The following is a 27,998-nucleotide window of genomic DNA, read 5'->3' on the forward strand; positions in this document are numbered from 1 at the left end:
ACTGCTGCACCACCCAGGGATCCCCATGCTCTGTGTTTATAGGGGTACAATACACATGTATATTGTTTGTGTCTGTGCATGTGTGCTTATGTGTGAACCATGCTCGTGCACACGTATGTACACACATGCCTGCATGCATGTGCCCGTGGATGTGGGGAGTAGCAGCCCCTTGTGACCTGTGCTCCTGTGCACACCTGGATGCACACATGCCTGCATGCATGTACCCGTGGGTGTGGGGAGCAGTAGGTCCCATCCCAGGGCAGAGGTCCCAGGGCAGAGAGCAGTCAGTCCCAGGGCAGAGAGGCCCCCACCCACCTTTTCCCATGCCTCCCCACCACGTGCCCGACCACTGCTCTACCCCTGACCTGGGTGTGAATCTCCTGGACGTTTGTCTGCATCCCCTGGATCTTCTGAGCAGAGGTAGGTCTTTAGGACTGAGGTGGGGAAGCAGGAGACAGGTGGAATGAGCAAGGTTGTTTTTTTAAAAAATTATTTATTATTATTATTATTATTTATTTTATTGGAGTTCAATTTGCCAATATATAGCATAACACCCAGTAGCAAGGTTGTTTATGGAGCAAAAAGGCAAGGGGCTGCCGTCAGGACGGCTGGCTCAGGGACATGCAGGGTGGGATGCCCTCCTCTCTGCATCTGGTGGCTGAACTCTGGACAGAGGTAGACAGAGGTAGGCAGGGGTTGAGCAGAGGTGGTCCCGGAGTCCAGGCCAGGCCTCTCTGTCCTCGGCGACAGCATGCAGGCTGGGCCTCCCTTCTCTGAGGGTGCCAGGTGTCTACTCTCCTGGGGTTACTTCACCTGCAGGAGGAGTCCAGTGAGGAAGGGGGCTAGTGGCCAGAGTGGAGCAGGGGGAGAGTGTGAGGGGCAGGGTCCTCAGAGGATGCAGCCCGTCCTCATGTCCTGCCTGGCTGAGTCAGGGCCAGATGTTTCACTGTGGGGTGCTGTGGTGGAGGGGAGGGGCCCCTGGTGTCTCCCCACCCACCCGGGGCCCACCAAGGCCACACATGCCCCCGCTCCCTGCAGACTCCCTGAGCCTGCTCCAGAGTGTGTCCCAGCCCTGTTCACAGGTGTGCCAGCTGCCTTACTTTGAGGAAGGTGACGAAGCCGCTGTAGAGCAGAGTGAGGACGAAGAGGGCAGCGAACGTGGGCCACAGTCCGCTGGCATCTTCCAGATCCATGGAGTCCCCGCTGCTCTCGTCGTGGCTCTGGGGGGCTGGGGGGGTCATGGTCAGACCTGGGAGCAAGGGCACCAGTGGGCCCACGTGAGGGGGGGTGCCAAGGGACAGACGACTCTGAGGCTTCCTGATCCTGACGGAGTGCCCACCTGATGCACCTCTGTAAAGCTTCTCCCTGCCCCCTGCCCTCCAGAACCAGGGGCTCCACAGAGACAGGGAGGCCCAGCACCAAGTGGAGCAGACAGACTGGAACCACACACCTGGCACAGAAGCCAACATGTCAGCATGGCAAGTGCACAAGGGCAGTGGGTGGCACTCGGCAGGTGCAGACATGGGCAGCCTGGCCCAGCCATGGTGAAAGCGCCTTTCAGGAGGGGCTGCTGTCATGACAGGGACCAGATGGCCTGACCATGTGACCAGAAGTGGGGACCACACTCTAAGCAGAAGAAACGCCGTGCTCTGGGATGGAGCCTGAACCAGGAGGGTAGAGGGGCCCAATGTGGCCAGAGCGGAGAGCTTGGGCAGGGGTGGCAGAGGGGCTGGGGCTGGGTGGGGCCCTTCAGAGCAATAGGGAGCCCCTAGGGCCTTGAAGCGGGTGACTGACTTGGCAAGATCTGCCTGTCGAAGCCGCCACTGTCCTGGGAACTGTCACCGGGTGCAAGAGCATCAGGCCCTTGGCCCGACAAGCAGTTGGTGAGGCTCAGTACAGTGGGCCTGGGGCGGCGTGGGTCATGGGCAGAAGAAGCAAGTGTGGACACCGCGCGGGCCTTGCGGACTCTGTAGCAGTCGTCACATCTGGTAATGAAACTTAGGCACATTTTTGTTCTGTTTATTTCATTTTTCGAGTAACTAGTGCGTTCCACTAGGCTACTGGTCCATGCCGCACAGGGAATTTCAAGAAAGGCAGTGGTTCTGACTCCAGATAATATAGGAAAACCTGTTCTAGACACGTGGGATGTTGCGCTGAATGGCTGGGGGGCTCAACCAGACAGGCGGACGTTGTGGCGGTCGCCCTGGACAGAGCTCTGTCCAGGTAATGACCCCCAGCCAGGGCAGTGGACCCAGCCCCAGGGTGGCGAGGCGGGGAGCGCTTGTCAGAAGACAGGGGTGGGGCGGGCAGGACATGCTTCCTATGCGGCTTTCACTGCAGCACGGCAAGGCAGGGCAGAAGGCAGTCTGTGGAGCACAGCCTGGAGAAGCCTGACATGGGATCTGGACACGAGTGGAACTGTTTTTAATTATAGGACCTGGATCTCCTTGGGGTCAAATTCTGTTTGCTACTTTTCATCAGATTGTGGGTGAAGCTCTTCTGCTTCTTTGCATGTCTTTTAATTTTTGGTTGTGTGCTGGACATTGTGAACAAGCCAACAGCTGGCAGAGGTAAGTGCAGTCTCCCTGGGCGGGGGGGTGGGGGAGTCTAGCAGAACAGGATGGGGTCAGGGCCCGCCTACAGAGGCTGTAGGCCTGGACACCTGACCCAGTTCTTCCAATGGTGGCCACTGAGCAGGCTCCTGTATGGAGCAATCAGTGGTGGAGAGGATGCAGAGAGGATGCTTTTGTGCTCATACCAGGTGTCATCCCACGAGGACTTTAGAGTCTTGGGGATTCCCTCATTCCCTCCTCCTCCCTGGATGATCACACCTCAGTCCCCCTGTGTCCTGGGTGGGGCTGACCCTCCTCTGTCCCCCTGTACCTTGTGTGGGGCTGACCCTCCTCTGTCCCCCTGTGCCCTGGGTGGGGCTGACCTTTCCCTCTCCCTGTGCCCTGGGTGGGGCTGACCCTCCCCTCTGTCCCTCTGTGCCCTGGGCCTGGCTGACCCTCCTCTGTCCATCTGTGCCCTGGGTGGGGTTGACCGTCCCCTCTGTCCCCCTGTGCCCTGGGTGGGGCTGACCTTCCTCTGTCCACGTGTGCCCTTGGTGGGCTGACCCTCCCCTCTGTCCCCCTGTGCCCTAGGTGGGGCTGACCTTCCCCTCTCTCCCCCTGTGCGCTGGGCAGGGCTGATCCTCCTCCATCCCCCTGTACCTGGGGCCGGGATGACCCCCCCACTGCATCCTGTGTCCAGAGTGTGTGACCTTGGCAGGTGGATTTACCCCTGACCCATGCAAGAAGTGTGAGCACCACACAGCTATCGGCAGGGTGGTGGTCAGAGCTGGGCTCGAGGAGGTTTGGCCACTCCCTGCTCACTCACATCCCCCCATGTTCCCCTGCCTTACTCTACACATGCCCACCCCTGTGGGTCCAAGAGGAGGCCTAGTGAGCACCCACAGCAACTATGGGCATAGGTGCCACAGTCCCATGGAGGGGATCATGAGGACCTCATTGGAGCTGAGCCCTGTCCACTGAGCTGTCCAGGCCTCTCCACATGCTGGCACGTCTATGGGCTCAGGTGAGCGAGGAGAGCATGTGCACACCTGCAGCCTGCAGCCTGGGGCTTGGTGCTTGATGGCAGATCAGTCTCCAGCCTTGATGGAGTCTGTCTGGGGGGCTAGTCTAGCCTCACCATGACGTCAGGCCATGGAAAGCTGGGTCTGTGCCTGGGAGCAGCCTGTATGCAGGGTGTAGGAGGGTGGAGCCAGGAAGACTGCCAGTGTGGACCTGGCCCAGGGGAAGGAGGAGAAGTAGGGCCAGGAGGCTGCTCTGGGGGCTGGAGTACACAGTCCTAGGGGGACATGAGCCATGACAGGTGACACCCAGAGGGGCAGGACACAGGGTCGAGAAGACAGGCTTAGGACAAGGGGTAGACGAGGGTTGACACTGGGACTTCAGGGGAAAGTCTGTTGGGCAGAGGTAGACAGGCTGGGGGCTGAGGAGCAGCCACGTCCCTGGGGGCCCTCAGGCTGCCCCCCACCAGGATGCCACCCTGACAAGCCTGGCTATATCAGGCAGTGGGGCCAGTGCTGTTGTCTGGATATCTCCTCACTTGGAGGCATGCCCATGGTCTGGGCCATTGGCAGGGTGTCTGAGCGGGTGGCGCCTGGCACAGCCTCCCACATTGTTGCTCTGGGCCTGTACTGGGAATCTTCTGCCACCTTGCTCCTAGGGAAGCCTGGGGGCCTCTCCATGCCTGAGCAGGAGGACAATGGCATCCTGCTCCCTACCTGGCCTGAGGTGTCCAGCACTGTCCCACCAGGGCCTTGCTGGGCACGGAGGGGGCACTTGTCTGGGTGCTTCACCCTGCTGGGGTGGCAAGGGGGTCTGACAAGGGGCCTCAGAGGGGAGAGTAAACCCTAAGCCTGTACTATGAGTGCCCACCGTGGCAGGCATCAGTCCCTCCGGCCCTGTAGGGCCTGCAATCAGGGCCTGTTGTGGGCATGCGTTGGTCAGATTTCTTGGGCAGACCAGCTCCCACTTCTGGGTATATCTGGCCCCTGAGATGCAGACTGTTCTCCCAGACTAGGGGGGGCTCCTGGGGCTTGGGGAGGCTCCAATGTCCCTGAGAGTAGTGTCAGGAATGACCACCCTCTCCAAGGGAGGGCCCTGTTCTGCATCCACCAGTGGGGCATGTCTTGGTGGGAAGTGGCTGCTGTTTGGGACCTGGCAGCGGTGACAACCACCTCCCCACCCCTCCTAGTCCAGCATGTGGTGTGTGGACCTGAGGACACAGGTGTCAGTGCATCCAAAGCCCTCAGTGTGGAGACAGCATGTGCACAGTCCAGACGCTGAGCTGGCTAGGTGGGGCCATCCTGGCTGGGTGGTACAGGCCTTTGGCTGCTACCCCAGGACCTGGTCACTCAGCAACTCTGAGGGCTTCCCCTCCACCCCGACCCTGTGCTCGGGAGAGGCCGGCACTGAAGGCCGCATACTCATGTGTGACTCACCACTGTCCAGGCTCCAGCTGGTGTTGAGCAGCTTCCGGGAGGCCTCGTGCCTGACTACACACGTGTAGGTGGGCGGGTGAGGGCCCTGGGGAGCGAGGACACGCAGGAGACTCCAGGTCTGGAACGTGCCACTGCCCGGCTGGGCCATGGGGGGTGCAGTGGCGAACCAAGAAGGGTCCACCTCAATCTGGTCCTTGATCCAGGTGAGGAGGATGTCAGGGGGTGAGAAGCCGGACACCTCGCACAGGAACCAGGAGGCTGCTCTGGGCATGGTCAGGGCATGGACATTGAGGCTGCTGGGTGCTCTGGCAGCTGTGGGGAGAAGCCTGGTCATGCTTGAGCCCCTTGGGGCTTTGGGAGAAGCTGGGTGGCCCGGAGGATGGTGGGTCCCCCCACTTGGTGTCTCCTTATGGGAGGAGGTGGCCAGCAGAGCCCACAGGAGTCGTGTGTGTGCATGGTGAGGGGGTGCCCAGCCAGCCTGTCTCCTGGGCCTAGGGGCAGGCCTCACCATGCTCTCTGGCTGCTGCGGACACCACCTGGGAAGGCATGCTGGGGAGGCTCAGCGTGCAGGTGATGTTGGCTCCTGAGGCCCACAGGGATATGGGCAAGACCAGGCGGCTGCTCCAGCTCTGGGAGCCATTCTCATGCTCCTGCAGTGGCCTCTCCTCCACAGCCTCGCTGGGGGGCGCCCCGGCTACCTCCCAGGACAGGTGGGCCTTCTGAAGGTCATCTCCCACCACCAGGCAGGTGAAAGCAGCTTCTCCCTGGAGCCATGGTCCCCGCAGGGGAGGGCGCAGCATGTAGAGGCTGGGAGGGTGGGTGTGGTTCCAACACTCTGTCGGGAGAGCAACCTTGGTCAACAGGGGTGAGTGGGGGATACAGACACTGCCTGGGGGTGGTGCTGGGGGTGGGGGGATACAGACCCTGCCTGGGGGCTTGCTGACCCCAGGAGGGCCACTCTCCCTAGTGCAGACTCCGCTCTTTTTGCTTCCTGGCCTCCCACTGCAGGGTTGGGGGCTAGGGGTTGGCTTGGGGCCTGGCTTTCCCTGTGTTCCCCAGGTGGTTCCTCTCCTCCCCCACTCTGCACCCCAGGAACTGGCCTCTGAGGATGGTGTCCACTGGGCATCCTGGCTCCTGGGCTTGCGTCTGGGTGTGGCTGGTGGGAGGCACTAGGGAGGAAAGGGAGATGAGATGGCAGCACATGTAGGGGGGGCCCTGGGCCTTCCTGCTCCCCGGGGCCCCAGGGCCTTCCCACACCCGCTGCTGCCCCTTCCTCCAGGCTCCTGAGCGGTCACCCCACCAGGGTCACCTCTACAGTTAGGGTGAGGATGGCCAGTAGGGCTCTGGGCCACAGGCATGGGATAGACCAGGGGCCCACAGGTCTGTTCTGTCAAGGGTCACATTGTAAACATTTAGGCTTTGCAGTCAGTGGGGATCCTGCCTCTCCCATCCCCAGCCCTCTAAAGCTGTAGGACACAGGGTCTGGGCTGCATCTGGCTGGCAGGCCGGGCAGTGTGGGGCTTAGATGTGGCTGGCCTGTTCTGAGGGCCCGGCTCCTGGGACAGCACACCTCAGGCTACCCCACCAAGGTCACCTTCCCCCAGAGGCCCACCCAGCCGCAGAGTGTGAGGGCCCAGCCTGTGTGTGGCGTCCAGCCCAGGCTTCTCATCAGCAGGCGTGTACCCTGGCCAAGGTCATGGTGGCATCCTTGCCTGGAGGGCTGACCTCTCTCGATGACCCTGTCCCCTCCATGTCTGACCAGGCTGTGCTGAGCCAGGGGTTGGGGATGGCACTGGGGCAGGTTGTGGAGAGCCCACAGAGGAGCTGCAGCAGCCCACAGCCTCTGCTCTGTATGAGCTTCACTGACACCCCAGAGGGCTGGCGCCGGGGCTGCCATCCTCTGCTCATGAGGCCTGCTGCCTGGCTCAGAGGACTGAGCCTTGTCCTGAGGGCGCAAGCAGGGTGGCTGTAACCCTGTGTGGCCTGCAGAGAGGAAACCAGACCCTATGGAGGAGGGTAGGCAGCTCAGTGAGAGGCCCTGTGTGGCAAGGAGGTCCTGTGTCCCCAGGGCTCCTGAGCCTTCAGGTGGCCGGCTACCATTCTGTAAGGGTCATGGGGCTGCATTCCTCACTCCACACTTTGGCCATGTGTCCTCCGTGGGGCTCTGTGTCAAACTCACATCCAAGCTCTGTCCTCTAGGTCCCACCCCGTCCCTGTGCTGTCTGTGGGGTGTCTTGTGGGGGGGTCTCCTGTTCACAAGGGGCCTGGCATGGTGTCTGCTGCTGCCCAGCACAGGGCTTGCTGTGGGTAGATGCCACTGCAGCGCCTGCCCTTCCTGACCCAGACAGGACTGAGAGGCTCATGGGAGATGTCACGGAGGGCTGCTGGAAGGAGTCAGTGGAAGGGATGGGAAGGCAGGAAGGGGCTCCTCACCTGAGACCCTGGCCATGCTGGGGGCTTGGGTGTGGTCCTGGGGTCGGGATGGCGCATGAGTCAACAGGGAGATAGCAGTTTCCCAGGATGCTGAAATCAGAGGAACAATGGCAGGTGAGGGCCAGAGAGTGCATGCTGGGGATGGCAGGAAGGAGGGGTGAGCAGTTGCACCATGCAGAGGTGAGCACTGGGCCTCAGGAGGCCTCACGCCCAGCACAGCCTTTCTCTCACACCCTGGGGCATGGTCTGTGGGGAGAGGACTCGAGGGTTGGGTGGTGGAAGGGGAGTTGCTGTGCCCTGCGTGGCCTGGCTGTGGTGTCAGTGCTCAGGGACCAGCCCTGTGGTGAAGGTGTGTGGGGGGCCTGGAGGGCCCTCCTTGGTGGTCGGGGGCCACCAACCTGGCCAGTGGATGGCTTTCTTCAGCTTCTCTTTGTTATCTTTCCTGATGGCTTCGCAGTAGTGCAGGCCTGGTTTCCAGGGGGTGGACAGGAGAGACACCTGAGTGTGGTCCGGTATCTTTAGCATCTTCAGTGTGGTCTTTTCCATCTGGGCCTGTGACTCTGGGCCTGTCGTGACCCGCACAGAATCTAGGAAGGGTCCTTTTGCCAAGCAGGCCAGGGTTATGTCCTCACCATTTTTTGGGACCTTACATCCTGAGACCAAGGGGAGCAGAAGTGACGATTCTCTGGAGGCTGGAAGACAGACACAGGTTGTGAGTGTGCAGGGTGGCTGGGGAGGGGGCTCAGAGGGTGCGGCTGGGAGGGCAGAGCTAGCCAGTGGCTGATGGCCCCACCTGTTGCCTGAATCAGATAACTGGTGCTCCCTCACTGCAGAGCCCATGGCTCGGTCAATGCTTGGGCTGGTGTCGCCCAGACCCTGCTCAGGGCCCCTTGACCTCTCCCTGGGACCTGGCTGGCAAAGGGTGGCCAAACGAATGTGGGGTCCCTGCCTGTGTCCCTGATGGCACAGCTGCCTGTTAGGCTGTGGCCCCTGCCTTGTGCTGAGGTAGGAACAGGTGGGCCTAGGCAGGACAAGGTAAGGGAAAGGCCCAGAGTCAGGATCCCATAGATCCCAAGGAAACAGGTAAGGCAGTGGAAACAGAAAAAACAAAAAACAACCCAAAAACCTGGCTCCCTAGCTGTGAAATATTAGGGAGTATCTCCCTTTGATGGTTACCAAGCAATCACAGAAACTCACCAGACCACAAAGAATGAACTCATTGAGGGTGTTATCAATAGTCCTGCTCAAACCAAGACAGCACGAAAATCTCAAGGCCACCAGCTTCCTAGTCAGTTCTCAATAAAAGACTCCTGCTAAAAGCCCTCAGAGGCAACCTTGACGGGACCTCTCTCACTTCTGAGAGCTTTCTCTAGACCTTTGTTTAATAAACTTCTATCGCTTTGCTCACTCTCCATTATCCCCAAGATTTGTTCTTCGACTGCATGAGATAAGAGCCTCGTTCTCCCACTCCTTTGTTGGCAAATCAAACTCCAATAAAAAATATATAAAAAAGAACTTTGCTCTCCCATATCAGTGCCACGCCTCCCAGGCACCACTGCTGTTGCTCAGACGTGCCCATTTGTCAGCCTGCCACATGGGCTGTCTGCTTGGGTGGTGGTGCCAGTGCCCACTCCACTTGTCCTATGAGCAGGACAGCTCTCTGCTCCCCTAAGCAGCTGGCCAAACTGCCCTTGGGGCCCCCATTGCCCAGGCAGCTCCCTGGCATTCTCTCAGGCAAGGACTCCTATAACACATGGTCGGGGGGATGCCAGGCATGAGTGGGCCTGTGGGCAGAGCTGTGTCCTGACCCCCAGTGTCCCAGGATGTGACCTTGTATGGAGATAAGGTCATAGCAGAAGAATAAATAATTTATTGAGGTTATACTGTCGGAGCGCGGGTGCAAGCCCAATACGACTGTCCTTATGAGAGGCAGTGGGATGCACAGAGGACAAGTACCCTGTGAGGAAGAGCTGGTGGCTGGAGCACGTGCTACAAGCCAGGAACACCAAGGGTCACCCATGACCAGCAGCAGCGGTGGTGTGGGACACGGGACCCCTCCAGGCCCCAGAGGGAGCCAACCCACCATACCCTGATCTGGGCCTCCCTGCCCCCAAGACTGGCACAATATGTTTGTTGTTCAGCCACCCACAGGAAACAAATGCCAGTTTTGGTACCAGAAATGGAGCATGATGTAAGAAACACCTAGAAATAAGGACATGGCTTTGGAACCTGCTGACGGGCAGAGGCTAGAGTTTTGATGTTTGTGTCAGAAAAAGCCAAATTTCCCTGGAGACAGATGGTAGAAATTTGGATGTTAAAGGGGACTCTGGGTGAGGGCTCAAAATGGAGGGGACAGCTGGGGGGACTACAACTTTGTCAGCAAGAGAGTGTTTCTGTGCTTTGTTCGAAGCAGGCCTTGCAGGTACGGGGCATGGACTTTTCTAAACTAAGTGCAGGGGAAGAGACAGCCTCCGTTCCCTGCTCCCAGGGAATGTGGGAGGGGATAGAGGCTCTCAGGAGCCAGAACTAGAAGCATTGGGTGGGGGGCACTGTGGATCTGAGGAAAGAGCGAGGAGCTGAGGTGGGAACAATTTGCTGAGAAGAGAGCAAGGGGCTGAGGGGAAAGCAAGGAGCTGAGGAGAGAGTGAGGAGCTGAGGACAGAGTGTGGGGGTGAGGAGTGAGCAGAGCATGGGGTTGAGTACAAAGTATGGAGCTGAAGAGAGAGAGTGGAGGTGAGGACAGAGTTAGGAGCTGTGAACACAGTGAAGAGTTGATGAAAGAGTGTGGAGTGACCTGGTGCAGCCACTCTGGAAAACTGTGTGGAGGTTCCTCAAAGAGTTAAAAATAGACCTGCCCAAGACCCAGCAATTGCACTGCTGGGGATTTACCCCATAGGTACAGATGCAGTGAAACGCCAGGACACCTGCACCCCAATGTTTCTAGCAGTAATGTCCACAATAGCCACACTGTGGAAGGAACCTTGGTGTCCATCGACAGATGATGGATAGAGAAGCTGTGGGAGGGGAGGAGCAAGATGGCGGAAGAGCAGGGTCCCCCAAATCACCTGTCTCCACCAAACTACCTAGAAAACCTTCAAATTATCCTGAAAATCTATGAATTCGGCCTGAGATTTAAAGAGAGACCAGCTGGAATGCTACAGTGAGAAGAGTTCGCGCATCTATCAAGGTAGGAAGACGGGGAAAAAGGTAAAGAAAGAAAAGGCCTCCAAGGGGGAGGGGCCCCGCGAGGAGCCGGGCTGAGGCCGGGGCGAGTGTCCCCAGGACAGGAGAGGCCCCTCCCGGAGACGCAGGAGCTGCACCAACCTTCCCGGGCGGAAAGGGGCTCGCGGGGAGGTGGAGCAGGACCCAGGAGGGCGGGGAGGCCCTCGGGCTCCCCGGGACAGTAGCAGCAACTCCGCGCCCAGGAGAGTGCGCCGAGCTCCCTAAGGGCTGCAGCGCGCACGGCGGGACCCGGAGCAGCTCGGGGGGCTCGGGCGGCGGCTCCGCGGAGGAGGCTGCGCGGAGGGGGCTGCGCGGCCCCGGGAGCAGCTCGGCCGGGCTCGGGCAGAGGAAGAGGCTCCGTGCGGAGGGGCCTGCGCGGTTCCAGGAGCAGCTCGGAGGGGCTCGGGCGGCGGCTCCGCGGAGGGGGTTGCGCGGCCCGGGAGCGCGAATCCAGCAGCGCAGGCTCCGGAGCACAGGGCGCCGGGACACAGCCCAGGATCCGGCCTCCCCGGGACAGGCAGAGACCGGGAGGGCCCAGGACAGCGAGGACGCTCCTGCCCCAGCTGAGCAGATCAGCGGCCCCGCCCCGGAGCCTCCAGGCCCTGCAGACGGAGTTCCTGCCGGAGCTGACTCCAGGGCTCCAGAGCTGCCCCCACTGAGCCCTGCACCAGGCAGGGGCACAGCAGCTCCCCCAACTGCTAACACCTGAAAATCAGCACAACAGGCCCCTCCCCCAGAACACCAGCTAGACGGACAACTTCCAGGAGAAGCCAAGGGACTTAAAGTACACAGAATCAGAAGATACTCCCCGGTGGTTCTTTTTTTTTTTTTTTTTGGTTTTATTATTTTTTTTGATTTGTTTTTTGTTTTGTTTTGCTTTTTGATTTGTTTCCTTCCCCCACCCCCCCTTTTTTTCTCCTTTCTTTTTCTCTTTTTCTTCTTTTTTTTTCTTTCGTTTTTTTTTCTCTTCCCTTTTTTTTCTCTTTCTCTTTTCTTTCCTTCTTTCTCTCCTCTCTTTTTCTCTTTTTCCCAATACAACTTGCTTTTGGCCACTCTGCATTGAGCAAAATGACTAGAAGGAAAACCTCACCTCAAAAGAAAGAATCAGAAACAGTCCTCTCTCCCACAGAGTTACAAAATCTGGATTACAATTCAATGTCAGAAAGCCAATTCAGAAGCACTATTATACAGCTACTGGTGGCTCTAGAAAAAAGCATAAAGGACTCAAGAGACTTCACGACTGCAGAATTTAGAGCTAATCAGGCAGAAATTAAAAATCAACTGAATGAGATGCAATCCAAACTAGAAGTCCTAACGATGAGGGTTAACGAGGTGGAAGAACGAGTGAGTGACATAGAAGACAAGTTGATAGCAAAGAGGGAAACTGAGGAAAAAAGAGACAAACAATTAAAAGACCATGAAGATAGATTAAGGGAAATAAACGACAGCCTGAGGAAGAAAAACCTACGTTTAATTGGGGTTCCCGAGGGCGCCAAAAGGGACAGAGGGCCAGAATATGTATTTGAACAAATTCTAGCTGAAAACTTTCCTAATCTGGGAAGGGAAACAGGCACTCAGATCCAGGAAATAGAGAGATCCCCCCCTAAAATCAATAAAAACCGTTCAACACCTCGACATTTAATTGTGAAGCTTGCAAATTCCAAAGATAAGGAGAAGATCCTTAAAGCAGCAAGAGACAAGAAATCCCTGACTTTTATGGGGAGGAGTATTAGGGTAACAGCAGACCTCTCCACAGAGACCTGGCAGGCCAGAAAGGGCTGGCAGGATATATTCAGGGTCCTAAATGAGAAGAACATGCAACCAAGAATACTTTATCCAGCAAGGCTCTCATTCAGAATGGAAGGAGAGATAAGGAGCTTCCAAGACAGGCAGGAACTGAAAGAATATGTGGCCTCCAAACCAGCTCTGCAAGAAATTTTAAGGGGGACTCTTAAAATTCCCCTTTAAGAAGAAACTCAGTGGAACAGTCCACAAAAACAAAGACTGAATAGATATCATGATGACACTAAACTCATATCTCTCAATAGTAACTCTGAATGTGAACGGGATAGAGAAGCTGTGGTCTCTGTATACAATGGAATATTACTCAGCCATTAGAAATGACAAATACCCACCATTTGCTTCGATGTGGATGGAACTGGAGGGTATTATGCTGAGTGAAATAAGTGAATCAGAGAAGGACAAACATTATATGGTCTCATTCATTTGGGGAATATAAAAAATAGTGAAAGGGAATAAAAGGGAAAGGAGAAAAAAATGAGTGGGAAATATCAGGGAGGGAGACAGAACATGAGAGTCTCCTAACTCTGGGAAACGAACTAGGGGTGGTGGAAGGGGAGGTGGGCAGGGGGTGGGGTGACTGGGTGATGGGCACTGAGTGGGGCACTTGATGGGATGAGCACTGGGTGTTATTCTATATGTTGGAAAATTGAACACCAATAAAAAATAAATTTATTAAAAAAGGAGTGTGGAGTGGAGGAGAGACTGTGGATCTGAGGAGAGAGAGTGGAGCTGAGGACAGAGTGGATATGAGGATTGAGTGTGGAGCTGAGGAGAGAGAGTGGAGCTGAGGAGACTGAATGTGGAGCTGAGGAGAGAGCATGGAGGTAAGGACAGAGTGTGGATCTGAGGAGAATGAGGTGTTGAGGAGATAGCAAGTATGTAAGGACATAGTGAGGGACTGAGGAAAGAGTGCGGAGTGGAGGAGAGAGTGTGGAGCTAAGGTCAGAGTGTGGAGCTGAAGACAGAGCATTAAGTTGAGGACAGAGGGTGGAGATGAAGGAAGAGATGTGGAGCTAAGGAGACAGTATGGAGCTGTGGAGAGAGTGTGGAGTTGAGGAAAGAGTGAGGAGCAGAGGACAGAATGTGGAGCTGAGGAGAGAGCATGGAGCTGAGGAAAGAATGAGGAGCTGTGGGTGGAGGGTGGAAGTAAAGACAGTGTGTAGCTGAGGAGAGAGGGATGATCTGAGGAGAGAGCATTGAGATGAGCACAGAGTAAGGGGTTGAGCACAGTGTGGAGCCGAGGAGAGAGCCCGGAGGTGAAGACAGAGTGAGGAGCTCAGGACAGATTGTGGAGCTGAGGAAAGGGTGTGGAGCTGGGGATAGAGCATTGAGCTGAGGAGAATGCGTGGAGCTGAGGAGGGAACGTGTAGCTGAGAGACACCTCCGGCTCCTGCTCGTCTAAAGGGGAAGCCCTCCTGGACTGTCCCTTCTTCCTACTATCTCTCCGTCCTTGACAGGAATGTCCACTCCGTGCAGCCCCATCGTCACTGTTTGGATGTGGTCAATCTGTGTGCTGTCCTCCTGCTGCAGGCTCACCAGTGTCTCCCCTGGACCTGACTCAGGTGATAAATGAGATGCTGACCTCACGGTTGATGCTGAGCAGGGTGACCTCTGGAGTTGTTCCTGAAGTGCTGTGCACAGGAGAAGCACATGAAGTTGGGGCCACGGGGTGGGCGGCTGGAATCATGTGTGCCAGGTTATACCTTGACATCCTGTCACCCTTGTGCCCCTGATGGGGAGCTCGTGGGGGACGGGATCCCTGGGGATGTACTTGTCCCACTGGATTGGGCCAAGGCCCTAATCCCACACGACGAGCATCCTTACAAAGGGCACACGCACACAGCGGTGGTGCCTGGGGAGTGAGATGGCAGGGAGAGGGTGCCTCGTGTCCAAGCCAAGGTTGCCACCAACCATGGCAGCCCTGGAAGCCAAGATGCAGCCTGGAGCCGACTCCTGCCCCCGGCGTCCATGGCTCTTGCCGCTCCCACAGGTGCCGTCTTGAGCCGACAGCCGCCCCCAGCACCAGAGCCCCCAGGCCCATGTGCCCCTCATGGGGCCAAGGTGCAGTCCATTTAACCAAAGCAAAGCCAGAGCCAGAAGTGTCCACCTGGAGCCCAGGCTGGGGGACAGATGTCCCGGGACCATGTCCCTCTCCTGCCTCCATGGCAGCCACCCCTCTGGGGCCAGACGACATGTGGATGGCTGGCCCTGCAAGCTCTCGGCTGCTCTCCGCACCTCTGGAGCTTCCTCCTGCAGCCTGGCTCAGCTGTCCTCGCCAGGTGCCACCCCACATCCCTAGTGGAGGTCTGCGCCTTCCCTCTCAGCCTCCTGCCCCATGCACCTGCACCCAGACGCCTGCTGCCATGGCTCCATGACCCGTGGTCCACACTGGCTGCTCGCACTGTGGCCAGACCAGCCCCCTCTGCGTGGCTCTGATTCAGCCATGGCCCCAGGCCCGGCACCGCCTGCCCTGCTTCTGCAGTGATGTGGACACGCCCAGCCTTTGCCCTCTGCCTCTCCTCGCCTGCTCACCAGAAACTCCTGCTTTCCCCACACCAGCCACTGTGTAGCCCAGCTGTGGGGTGAGCTGCCGCGGTTCTGCCAGCCCCCAGATGCCACAGCAGGTGGGACAAGCCCTTAGGGTGGCCAGGCTTGCTGGGGACAGAGATCGGGCAGTACACTGTGCAGGGACCCTGAGGCAGAGGTCCCTGCTGGCCGCATACGAATCCCCAAGGCCCACGCCTGATTCCTGGCACCCACCATGTCCAGGAGGTCAGGCTTGGGACTCTCTGAAGCAGGCTGGATGTGCGCGACTCCCGGGGTGCCGCCGGGGTCCCCTTTCCTGGCATGTCCCCTGGCAGGCCTGCTTGCAGACAGACCCCCCTTCTCCCGTGCCCTTCCAAGCGAGGGCTGCCCATTGAGATGCACATGCAACACCCAAGGAGTGCCATTCGGGACAAAAACACCAGCACAAGGCAGCAGTTTCACAAAATGTACATGTTTATTTCAAGGCGACATGCGTATACATTGCAAAGCAACGCTCGCAGTGGAGCCACGGCTGCAGGCTCCCACGCATCCCGGTATTGGCCAAGTCTCAAGAGGCCCTTGTCTTTGAGCTGGAAGCGGGAGGGGCGACGTGGGAAAGATTTAGGCACAAGTTGATGGGCCCCACAGGCTGGGGACCCCAGACCCCAAGGCAGTGCCCCCTGGGCTCCATCTCCCGGGGCTCTGATGCTCCTAGCTGGCCGGTCATTTCACCTGCAGATGACAGACAGTGTGAGCTGTTTCCCCGTGGTGCAGGGGCAGGTGAGGCAGGCCTGTGGCTGCGTGCACCCCCCCTCCCGCTGCCATCCTGCCACTACCTTGAACAGAGTGACTGTGGTGCTGTAGAAGACACTGAGGAGGAAGAGGACGATGAAGGTGGATGCCATGGTATTCAGGTTCTCGAAGCCTTCCTCCTCGGCACTCACCTCCCCCCCTGCAGGGGACACAGCACACAGGGGTCAGGCCATGTCCAGCAGGGCCCAGCCCCAGAGTCACCCCTGGCCCCGGCTGTGCTGCCCCCAGGAGGGCCGGTGAGGGCACATGGCTTTCCAGCCCCCCCCCCCCGATGCCTCAGCACCCGCCCCGTGGGGCAGAGGGCTCCTGGGTTCTGTGGAGAAGGGTCTGAGTCAGGCATTAGCGAGGCCTTGGCCACTTGATGCAGGGGTCAGGCCAAGGAAGAACATGGCCAAAGCAGAGCGGGGTGGTGACCCTGAGCACCTACCCTATTAGCCCTGGGGTGGCAGAGAGCTCGGCAGAGCAACACAGACACAGCAGTATGGCTTGGGCTTGGGCGAGACGTAGGGCCCCAGACAGGTGGCTCAGTGTCCTGGGGGGCTGGTAGCTCAGCCAGGACCACCTGGGACTGAGGCAGGGAGCAGGCCCCTCCACCAATGGTGGCTTGGGTGCGTGTGCCCCTGGCTGCAGAGGACACTGAGGCCTGGCTTCCCAGTGAGATCCCCATTGGCTCGCCCTCCTTGCTCTGAGTGGGTGGCACATGTGAGAGGCCAGGTGGGGCCCTGGCTGGATGTCCACCCCACAAGTGCTCGGGGACCCAGGGGCCAGATAGAACCCTGAAGCTCCAGGGAGGGTGACATTGGGGTGCACAGGCTGAGGGCGCTCAGGGGGCTCCAGCCTCAGTCCAAGTGGGCCCTTGGGGACATCTGGAGCTCAGGCTCCCAAGGGCCTGGTGTGCAGACAGGGTCTCAGAGGCAGCCCAAAGGAGGCTCTGCTGCCTGTGGCTGGCCCCACCCTTCTCTGCCCAGAGGGCTCTGTGCTCCCTCAGTCCTGCTCCCAAGAGCCTTGCTTCCCACCATTTCCAGGGCCTGGTGTTCATAGGGGCCCCCCACTCAGATCAGACTCTCTGCGGCCTCCCCCTGCCTGCTTTGTCAGGACAGGTCCAGCCCCGTTCATCCCCAGGTGCTGGGGTTCTGCTTCCTTCGAGTGTCTGGGCGTGGGCAGGGGCTTCCCTTGGACCCAGACCTGGGAATGGCAGCCATGGTCAGAGACAGAAGGACAAGCAGAGCTGGGGCATGAAGGCCTGCAGGAAGTGACGTGGCTGGAGACAGCGGGAGGCCCTGGGTTAGAGGGTGTGCAAGGGCTGGCATCCATGTGTGTGCACATGTGTCAGCGTGGCTGTATACATGTGTGAATAAGTGTACATGTGTGTGCACATGTATCTGTGTCCATGTGTACCTGTGTCCACACCCACAAGTGTGTGTCTGTGTCCGTGTGTCTGCCTGTATGTCTCTGTGTGTGTGCATGTGTCCACGTGTCTGCCTGTATGTCTGTGCGTGTGTATGTGGAGCTGCATCTGCGTCCACACTCACATGTGCACATGGCTGTGTCTGCGTGTCTGCCTGTATGTCTGTGCATGTGTATGTGGAGGTGTATCTGTGTCCACATGTGTGTGTGTCTGTGTCCGTGTGTCTGCCTGTATGTCTGTGCGTGTGTATGTGGAGCTGCACCTGTGTCCATACTCACGTGTGTGCATCTGTGTCTGAGTGTCTGCCTATATGTCTGTATGTGGAGCTGCACCTGCGTCCACACTCACGTGTGCACATGGCTGTGTCCGTGTGTCTGCCTGTATGTCTGTGCATGTGTATGTGGAGGTGCATCTGTGTCCACACCCACGTGTGTGTGTCTGTGTCTGTGTGTCTGCCTGTATGTCTGTGCATGTGTATGTGGAGGTGTACCTGTGTCCACACCCACGTGTGTGTGTCTGTGTCCATGTGTCTGTCTGTATGTCTGTGTGTAGGCAGGCACATCCGTGTCTACACACATGTGTGCGCATGCCTGTGTCCACATGTCTGCCTGTATGTCTGTGCATGTATGTGGAGATGTGCTTGTGTCCACACTCACGTGTGTGTGTGCCTATATCTGTGTGTCTGCCTGTATGTCTATCTGTGTGTAGGCAAGCACATCTGTGTCCACACCCACGTGTGCAAATGCCTGTGTCTGCGAGTCTGCCTGTATGTCTTTGTGTGTGTATGTGGGAACATCTATATCCACGCCCACATGTGCACATGCCTGTGTCTGCATGTCTCTGTGTGTGTGTGGAGGTGCATCTGTGTCCACACCCATGTGTGTGCATGCCTAGGTATGTGTGCCCATGTGCACTGTATACATGTCTGTGTCCATATCCATGCATGTTGCTGTGTGTCCACGTGTCCGCGTCTGTGTGCATGTGTGCATGTATGTGGCTGTGGGAGCAGCTAGAGGAGTTATGAGCGTGGGCTTGGTCTGCGAGGAGCACAGCAACCTCCGGAGGCTGGGTGGGGGCAGGGATGGTGGTGGAGGGTGGTCTGGGGATGGCGGCAGCACAGCCAGGGCCCTTGCAGGCAAGAGCATCGCTTACTCAGGACGAGCATCTTTTGAATGGATGTTTTTATTTCTAATTTTGATAAAATGCCATATCTCAGCCCATTGACATGGTTAGTTTGCACATGTGCACACACAGCGACAGGTCACCCGCCTGGAGTGGGCGGCCCAGCGGTCAGTAGCAGGTGCTGGCTGTGTCAGATAAGACCAGGGACACGTTGTACAAGGTGGGTTTACCGGTGGACTTGTCCACGCTCCTCTCGGTCACCACATGGGGCAGGGCCTCATGGCCTACAACACAGGTGTAGGTCTCCCCGGCATTCCAGTCCTCCTCACTCACGGTCAGGATGCTGTGGACAAAGTAGAGGCCGGGGGCTTGGGGCTCGGGCATCGGGGCGCTGGTCACGTAGCTGTCAGGGGGCACGGGCTGGCCCTTCTGCAGCCACTGCACGAACACATCTGGGGGTGAGAAGCCTTTCACCAGGCAGGTGAGTGAGGCCGATTCCCGCAGGCTCAGCTGCTCCCGGCTCGGGGGCAGGACGTAGACAGAAGGCATGTGCTTGTTGACATCTGTGGGAGGAAGGACAGTGGTGAGCTCAGGTGAGTGGCTGGTGGGGAGAGGCGCCTAGGGGCTGTGGGAGAGCCCTAGGGCAGAGGAGGAGTGGGCCCCTACCCTTGGGCCTGGAGATGGTCTTCTTCAGCGGTGAGGGCAGATCTGTGTGGGTCACTGTGCAGGTGAACTGCTCGCCTGACTCCCATTCCTCCACGCAGACAGTGGCTTCCCCCATGGCACTGAAGGTGTTGTTGGGGTGGCTCTCAGAGATGTTGGTGTGGGTTTTCAGAGCCTCGCCATTCTGACGGGTCCAGGAGATGGTCAGGCTGTCATAAGTGGCCAGGTCAGTGACCAGGCAGGACAGCTTGGCTGACTTGGTGTTGAAGATGCTGGCAAAGGAGGGGGGGATGGTGAAGATGCTGATGCCAACGGGTGTATCTAGATCAGGAGAGAGTTTGCGTCAGTGACTGGACATGAAATCAGGCAAAGTGGAGATTTTCCCCAAAGAATGGAGGTCCAGTCCATGGGCCTTCCTCAGCTGCAAGGACCCGCTGGAGGGGAATGCTAGGCCCCCACTGCCCCGCCCTTGGCCGCTGCAGGAAGCCAAGGCTCGGGGAGCAGCTGGCCCGAGTGGACACCTGTGTAGGTGAGGGATTCCAAGCCCAAGGGGCTTCAGTAGTGGCGGGGTCACTCACTGGAGGTGCACATGGAGGACACGTTCTTCTGGAAGATGATCCCATTGTGCTCCACGTGGCAGGTGAACACGCTCTGGCTGAGCCAGGCACTCTCGGTGATGGTCAGCATGCTGAGGATGCTGTAGGTCACAGGCCCATGCTCTTTCTCCTCGGCCTCTGCCTTCCCTGTGTTGAAGCCAGACTCAATCTGCTTTCCATCACGGAACCAAGACACGGAAATCTGCTTGGGGCTGAAACCTGCAGCCTGGCAGATGAGCTGGGACTTGCGCTGGCCATTGCCAGAGAAGGCGTCGCGGGGTGGGATGAAGACAGTCACGTTGGGAGACGTTGGTACAGGCCCTGGAATGAGGGGACAATGCATCAAGCTGGCTGGCCCACCCTGCCCATCCGGCCACGGGGAGGAGGGCCCTGCTCTCACCTGTGATGGGCACGTTCACAGATTTGTCACCATTGGAGTGCTTGACGTTGCATGTGATGTACTCGTCTGAACCCTGGATGATGTCCACGGAGGGCAGGAACACCTGAGAGGTCGCCACATACTTGCCCTCTCTCAGAACTGAAGGGAAGGTCTTAATGTCCTGGTTGTTGATTGCACTGAGGTTCTCGTACTTCCAGGAGAAGGTGATGGAGCCAGGCAGGAAGTCCCGGGCCAGGCAGCCCATGGCCACGAGGGTCTCATCGGACAGGGAGTTCTCACAGGTGATGAGGGGGAAGAGGTTTGGAGGGGATGGACTCTCTGAGGACCAGAGAGGGACAAGAGATGGGTGAGAAGCTGTGTTCTTTCCACACTCTGCCAGGCGGGCTGTGGCCAGCCCTGCAGCTCCCTCACCTCACTGCCACAAAGGCTGGCCTCGCAGTGTCCCCAGCCCGGGGAGGAGCCCAACAGTGCAGTGGATGGCAGTGCTGATGTCAAGTCCTGCCAGGAAAAGGAGGCGCAGCTGCCCCCAACCTGCCGCAGAAGCCCAGCTCTGGACTTGTGGGATGGCTTGGCCTCAGCCAGTGTGGCCTTCCCCCTGAGACACAGGAGCCAGGCTGCCACACTCAGCCACAAGCCTGAGAGCCATCTGTGAAGCAGGTTGATAGCATAGAGAGGAGCGCCCCAGCCAGCCAACCAGCCCTGGCTGGTGTGTCTAGGATCAGTGAATGGTGTGCATATGAGGAGTCGGGTGATGCAAATTCCCCTTGACCCATCCTTAGCACAACCAGGTTATTGAGGTCACATCGAGGTTAGTCAGGACAGCCCAGCAAGGCCAGCTCACCCCCCGACTAGAACTAAATGCCCCAATGCAGATGAATCTAGCCCATCTAGGACTTCAAACTCCTGGGTCAAAGCAACTCAGTCAGTCCATTTCTGCTGGACTAGCTCAGTGACCATGGCTAACCAGCTCAGTGCACCAAGCCTAGTCCAGTTCAGCCCAGTTCATTCAGCCCAATTCAGCCCAGCTCTGCCCAGCTAGGACAGTTCAGCCCAGCTCACTTCAATTCAACTCAGGTCACTTCAACTCAGTTCAGCCCAGCCCAGCCCAGCTCAGCCAAGCTCAGCTCACCTAGCTAGGCCAGCCTGATTCAGTGCAGCTCAGCCCGGCTCAGTCCAGCTCAGCCCAGCCCAGCCCAGCTCAGCTCACCCAGCTCACTCCCACTCAGCTCAGCCCAGCTCAGTTCACCCAGCTAGGCCAGCTTGATTCAGTGCAGCTCAGCCCGGTTCAGCCCAGCTCAGCCCAGCCCAGGTCAGCTCAGCTCAGCCCAGTTCATCTCACCCAGCCCAGCTCAGCTCAGCCCAGCTCACTCAGCTTAAACCAGCTCAGCTTAGCTCAGCCTGGTTCAGCTCACCCAGCTTAGCCAGGTTCAGCTCAGTCCAGCTCAGCTCGGCCTAGCTCAGCACAGCTCAGCCAAGCTTAACCAAGCTCAGCCTGGTTTAGCTCACCCAACTCAGCTCAATTCAGCTCACCCAGCTCACCCAGCTCAGCCCAGCTCAGCTCAGCCCAGCCCAGCTTAGCTCAGCTCAGCCCAGCTCAGCTCAGCCCAGCTCAGCTCAGCCCAGCTCAGCTCAACCAGCTCGGCCCAGCTCAGCTCAGCCTAGCTCACCCAGCTCAGCCCAGTTTGGCCCAGCTCAGCCCAGCTTAGCCTGGTTTAGCTCACCCAGATCAGCCCCACTCAGCGCAGCCCAGCTCAGCCCAGTCCAGCTTACCCAGCTCAGCTCAGCTCAGCCCAGTTCAACTTACCAGCTCAGTGCAGCCCAGTTCAGCCCAGCCTGGTTCAGCTCAGCTCAGCCTGATTCAGCTCACCCAGTTCAGCCCAGCTCAGAACAGCTCAGCCAACCTCGTCCCGGTTTAGCTCACGCAGCTCAGCCTGGTTCAGCTCACCCAGCTCAGCCCCGCTCAGCCCCACTCAGCCCCGCTCAGCCCCGCTCAGCCCCGCTCAGTCTCGCTCAGCTCAGCCCAGTTCAGCTCAGCTCAGCCCAGCTCACCCAGCTCAGCCCTGCTCAGCCCAGCTCAGCCCAGCTCGGCCCAGCTCGGCCCAGCTCGGCCCAGCTCAGCCCAGCTCAGCCAGCTCAGTCCAGTTCGGCCCAGCTCAGCCCTGCTCAGCCCAGTTCACCCAGCTCAGCCCTGCTCAGCCCAGCTCGGCTCAGCTCAGCCCAGCTCAGCTCAGATCAGCCAGCTCAGCCCAGCTCGGCCCAGCTCAGCCCAGCTCAGCCAGCTCAGTCCAGTTCGGCCCAGCTCAGCCCTGCTCAGCCCAGCTCAGCCCAGCTCACCCAGCTCAGCCTGGATCAGCTCAGCCCAGCTCAGCCTGGTTCAGCCCAGCTCACCCAGCTCAGCCTGGATCAGCTCAGCCCAGCTCAGCCTGGTTCAGCTCAGCTCACCTCAGCTCAGTCCAGCTTAGCACAGCTCAACCCAGTTCAGCACAGCTCAGCCCGGTTCAGCTCACCCAGCTCAGCCCTGCTCAGCTCAGCCCTGCCCAACTCACCCAGCTCAGCCCAGTTCAGCCAGGTTTAGCTCACCCAGCTCAGCCCAGCTCAGCTCAGCTCAGCCTAGCTCAGCCCAGATCAGCCAGCTCAGTCCAGTTCGGCCCAGCTCAACCCTGCTCAGCCCAGCTCAGCCCAGCTCACCCAACTCAGCCTGGATAAGCTCAGCCCAGCTCAGCCTGGTTCAGCTCAGCTCACCTCAGCTCAGCCCAGCTCAGCACAGCTCAACCTGGTTCAGCACAGCTCAGCCCAGTTCAGCTCACCCAGCTCAGCCCAGCTCAGCTCAGCCCAGCTCACCCAGCTCAGCCCTGCTCAGCTTAGCCCTGCCCAACTCACCCAGCTCAGCCTGGTTCAGCTCAGCCCAGCTCAGCCCAGTTCAGCCAGGTTTAGCTCACCCAGCTCAGCCCAGCTCAGCTCAGCCCAGCCCAGCTCAGCCCAGATCAGCTTACCAACTCAGTGAAGCCCAGTTCAGCCCAGTCAGCCCGGCTCAGCTCACCCAGCTCAGCCTGGCTCAGCCCAGCTCAGCCCGGTTCAGCTCAGCTCAGCCCAGCTCAGCCTAGCCCAGCTCCACTCACCAGCTCAGTGCAGCCCAGTTCAGCCCAGCCAGTCTCTGGCTCAGCTCGGTTCAGTTCACCCAGTTCAGCTCACATCAGCTCAGCCCAGCTCAGCCCAGTTTAGCTCACCCAGCTCAGCCCGCTCAGCTCAGCCCAGCCCAGCTCAGCCCAGCTCAGCCCGGTTCAGCTCAGCTCAGCCTGGTTCAGCTCAGCTCAGCCCGGTTCAGCTCACCTAGCTCAGCCCAGCTCAGCTCAGCCCGGTTCAGCCCTGCTCAGCCAGCCCAGCTCAGCCCAGCCCAGCTCAGCCCAGCTCAGCCCAGCCAAGCTCACCCAGCTCAGCCCAGATCAGCTTACCAGCTCAGTGCAGCCCAGTTCAGCCCAGCCAGCCCAGTTCAGCTCAGCTCCGCTCAGCCCAGCTCACCCAGCTCAGCCCGGTTCAGCTCACCCAGCTCAGCCTGGTTCAGCTCACCCAGCTTAGCCCGGCTCAGCCCAGTTCAGCTCAGCCCAGCTCAGCCTAGCCCAGCTCCACTCACCAGCTCAGTGCAGCCCAGTTCAGCCCAGCCAGCCTCTGGCTCAGCTCGGTTCAGTTCACCCAGCTCAGCTCACATCAGCTCAGCCCAGCTCAGCCCAGTTTAGCTCACCCAGCTCAGCCCCGCTCAGCTCAGCCCAGCCCAGCTCAGCCCAGCTCAGCCTGGTTCAACTCAGCTCATCCCGGTTCAGCTCAGCTCAGCCCGGTTCAGCTCACCTAGCTCAGCCCAGTTCAGCTCAGCCCAGTTCAGCCCAGCTCAGCCCAGCCCAGCTCAGCCCAGCCCAGCTCAGCCCAGCTCAGCCCAGCCAAGCTCACCCAGCTCAGCCCAGATCAGCTTACCAGCTCAGTGCAGCCCAGTTCAGCCCAGCCAGCCCAGTTCAGCTCAGCCCCGCTCAGCCCAGCTCACCCAGCTCAGCCCGGTTCAGCTCACCCAGCTCAGCCTGGTTCAGCTCACCCAGCTTAGCCCAGCTCAGCCCAGTTCAGCTCAGCCCAGCTCAGCCTGGTTCAGCTCAGCTCAGCCCAGCTCAGCCTAGCCCAGCTCCACTCACCAGCTCAGTGCAGCCCAGTTCAGCCCAGCCAGCCTCTGGCTCAGCTCGGTTCAGCTCACCCAGCTCAGGTCACCTCAGCTCAGCACAGCTCAGTCCAGCTCACCCAGGTCAGCCTGGTTCAGCTCAGCACAGCTCCGCTCACCAGCTCAGTGCAGCCCAGTTCAGCCCATCCAGCTTGGCTCAGACCAGCTCAGCCTGGTTCAGCTCACCTCAGTTCAGCTCACCCAGCTCAGCCTAGCTCAGCCTAGCTCAGCTCACCTCAGCCCAGCTCAGCCCAGCTCAACCCGGTTCAGCTCAGCCCAGCTCACCCAGCCCACCTAGTTCAGCTCACCCAGCTCAACCCAGCTCAGCTCAGCCTGGTTCACCAGCTCAGTGCAGCCCAGTTCAGCCCAGCCAGCCTGGCTCAGCTCAGCTCAGCCCGGTTCAGCTCAGAAGTGCCAGTTCAATGTGGTTTAGTTCAGCTGCACTGAGACCTGCTCTGTGCAGCCCAGTCGTCCTGTCCAGTGCAGCCCTGAAAGCTGGGTCCTGGACTCTCTAGAAAGTTTCAGGCCAGCAGGCCTGCTTGCCTTTTGAGCTAAAGCTGTCTTACCCAGGAAAGCTGTAGACCACAGCCAGGCTCGGGGTCAGTCCCTCCTGTGCTTACCCCTGCCCTTTTTGTCCTTGCAGATTTCTGCACTTGGGTCCCCTTTGTGTCCAGGCCCTGCCCCGGCCTCAGCCTGCCAGTGGTGCCCAAGTATTATCAATCAATCACTCCCATCTCAGTATACCGGGGAAAATGCTTCCTGACAAGTCTAAATCCATTAAGAACTTTTACAAGGATTGGGGAATGTTTCCTGTCATCAGAAAAAGCTCATCTTTGCTTTAGAATAGACAGTGCTGCTTCTGGGCTAAGTGTGCTTGGATCTTCCCCTTGGGACTTGGCCCTTGGCCGAACTCCCACTCTCTGAGTCTAAGGTAGGCCCCCTGACTTAGGTAAATTTCCTCTAAATAAAAATAATCATTAAATATGACCAAAAATGCATCTTATCTGAACTTGCACTTCTAATTCTGCTCTGTATCAGAAAGCTCTCTACCAGGCAGTGGGCTACTACCAAATGCGCAGTAATAATTTCACATCCAAAGCCACGTTCACAACAGAGAGTGCCTAAGTAGCCCTCTAAGTTAGGATCCTAGGATCCGTAGGTAAGAAGCCCCGGGGCACCACTTTGCACCGTTTCCTAGACACGATCTTTAGAGAAAGTTGAATGTGAGGGACCAAGGCAATGGTCACTCAGGGACTCATACAAATAAATATTGTCTTACTGAGCAGTCATTAAAGAGTGATTCCTCATCAATAGAAAACCAAAACAGCAAATAGCAACTTTCCAGAAGAGTAGATTTGGCAGCCGGGCTGCCTCTCTTACCAGTTCAGCTCCCTGGTCACCGTGCAGGCTTTGAAGACTTCCTCCAAGTCCATTAAAATTGGTTGGTCGATGGGTAGCCGGTGGGCCTAGTGGCAGAAGCCACGCTGGCCTGCCCCCAGCCATGGCGGGCCCGGGGGACCCCAGCCACAGCAGGCCTGGGGGGCTCCTGCGGCCTGAGAGCCAGCACAGCTCCCTTCTGACTCAAGACCTGACTAGGCTTCCTCTCCCTCCAACAAGCAACACGCTTTGCTGAGATCATTTGAGACAATCAGGCACGTTTCACCTAAGATTTGTCCCAACAGGAAGGCTTGAAAAGCTGAGCCCAAGGCCACTTTATCAGCCTATCCAAGTGCCTCTTAATCACAAACAGAAAATCTAGCTTAAAAATCTGCAAACACAGTGATTGTGGAAACGGTGCTTCTGGGCTCTAGAGAATGGGCTCGGGTTAACGACCACCGGCAGGAAAAACCAATTAAAATCTGTTACAGACTTGATGGGATGAGCACTGGGTGATATGCTATATGTTGGCAAATTGAACTCCAATTAAAAAAAATAATTTAAAAATAATAAAAAATAAATAAATAAACAAAAAACCCGTTACACAAACATGTTGATCAACTGTCCTGAAGACAGTATAATTTCTTAGACATCTTTCTTTGGAAATGGGCATAATGAGCTAAGACTGAAAAATTAGATTCAAGTAGTTAAAAAAAGGAAAGCTTCCCAGCTTCTGCCAGCATCGCGGTCTTATTTTAGAAATGCAAATTGCACAGGTGTTGTTTTGCACTGTGGCCCCGTTTAGCTTCGCTGGGCTGGGCAAAACAACCCGAAAACCATGGCTGCATAACCACAAACTATAAATTTGCCAAGTGTGTTTTCTTGCTTCCTAAAATAGACAGCCCATGTGACCCGCTTCCTGCCACCTGCAGGTGCTTGGCTCCACGCCGCGGCTCAGCGAAACCCAGCACCACCGCTTCCAGAATCTCCAAATTAATTTTAAAAAATTAATAAACTTAATTTATGGTGGTCAAAACTCAAGTCTCGCAGCCGGACAGGACAGCACCGTGTCACTATTTCTTATATCAACTCCCGAAACATAAGATTCAACTGATACAATTAAAAAGTCTCATATACTTGACAATCTCTCACATTTTAAACTCAGATTTCCTATATATTTTTCCCCCTCAGGAGCCACTTCAAAGATGTCCTGTCCTTCATTAGTTAGTAGGCATAGCACTTAGGAGGAGCAGACCCCTTGGTCTTAGATGCTGCCCAGCGGGAGCCGAACCCTGCAGCCCCCAGCCCCACCCTGGGGCCCACACTGGGCAGACCAAGCATCCCTCCTCACCCAGACGAGTCTCATAGGCACAGCCTAGCACAAAACATCACCCGTGATTCTGCGGGAAGTCTCTCACCGCGCGCTCTACAAGTGGCATTCTCATGGATCTGCACACACACAAGCCCTGCACACTCCTTAGCCCATACCAACAGTCCCACAGTCCTGTGGCCCTGGGGGTCCAGCCCCCAGCCCCTCCCAAGGGTCAGCGATTCCCCTGGGCATGACGGCATTACTCTGGTTTCAGAAAGGCATCAGGCAATCAAGAGGCTCTGACTTCCCTCAGGCCCCCAGTCCTAGTCCCCTCCCGGCCAGCCAGACCCTGGGGGCCACGTCCTGAGGACCCACCATCAATGCTCAGAAAACCCCAGAGAAAGGAGCAGAAAATAAAGGCCCCAGGAGGGCCGCTCTTACCTGAGGACACGAAGAGTGAGGTGCCATGGCCCCAGTAGTCCATACCATAGTAATCACAGTGGTGAAATCACCATCCACACCCAACCGAAACCCTAGGGGCCTGGCCCGGCATCGCCCCAACTCTGAGGCTTGCACTATGTCCGGCCCGTGGAAGCCCATCCTCTGAGTCACTGTCACCCGGAGGCTCTTAGACCCTTCACTGCCCCTGAGACCCTACATCCCGGCCACTGCCTGCCTGGGCCACCTGTCTGCCGGCCAACAGCCCCCAACCATTGGGGACACAGAGTCCAATCTACCCCAAGGGCCACCACCCCAGAGAGCGGGTGTGTCAAAGCCACAGATCCTGATTCTGCTGACTATGCCACAGCCACGGCGGCCCCCAGGAAGGCTTGGATTAGGTGGCCAGACCAGGCAAAGAAGCTGCCCCGTCCCTCTCTGTGGCCATCCTCGGGGCAGTGGAAGGGCCATCTCTGGCCCTCCATCTCTGCCTCCACTTCCTGAGCCCCAGAACGCCCAACACCGTGACCCCCCCCAATTGCAGCCAGACTAGGGAGGGTGCAGACCCACCTGAGGACACAGTGACCAGGGTCCCTTGGCCCCAGTAGTAGAACCAGTTGTCACAATATGACAACCATGCTGGGACCCCAGACAATAAATGGGACCCAGAAAGGCCTTG

At 58.0% G+C, this 27,998-nt stretch overlaps 2 gene segments (V, D, J or C); both read right to left on the reverse strand.

The window, feature by feature from the left end:
- Window positions 1-476: 476 nt before the first annotated feature.
- On the reverse strand, window positions 477-27,316 carry LOC100685971. The segment is given in 8 exon segments: window positions 477-813; window positions 1,101-1,249; window positions 5,009-5,320; window positions 5,517-5,843; window positions 6,109-6,177; window positions 7,442-7,531; window positions 7,840-8,133; window positions 25,573-27,316. Coding segments are annotated over 7 exon segments (1,104 nt in total).
- Window positions 15,449-27,998, reverse strand: part of LOC106557516 — a 180,912-nt gene continuing 168,362 nt past the window's right edge. The window contains 6 exon segments of the C gene segment in view: window positions 15,449-15,724; window positions 15,829-15,944; window positions 18,566-18,898; window positions 19,002-19,319; window positions 19,577-19,915; window positions 19,995-20,312. Of these exon segments, the coding sequence occupies window positions 15,716-15,724; window positions 15,829-15,944; window positions 18,566-18,898; window positions 19,002-19,319; window positions 19,577-19,915; window positions 19,995-20,312 (1,433 nt within the window).

The sequence above is a fragment of the Canis lupus genome, chromosome 8, assembly GCF_011100685.1.
Source record: "Canis lupus familiaris isolate Mischka breed German Shepherd chromosome 8, alternate assembly UU_Cfam_GSD_1.0, whole genome shotgun sequence".
In the NCBI taxonomy this organism is placed as follows: domain Eukaryota; kingdom Metazoa; phylum Chordata; class Mammalia; order Carnivora; family Canidae; genus Canis; species Canis lupus.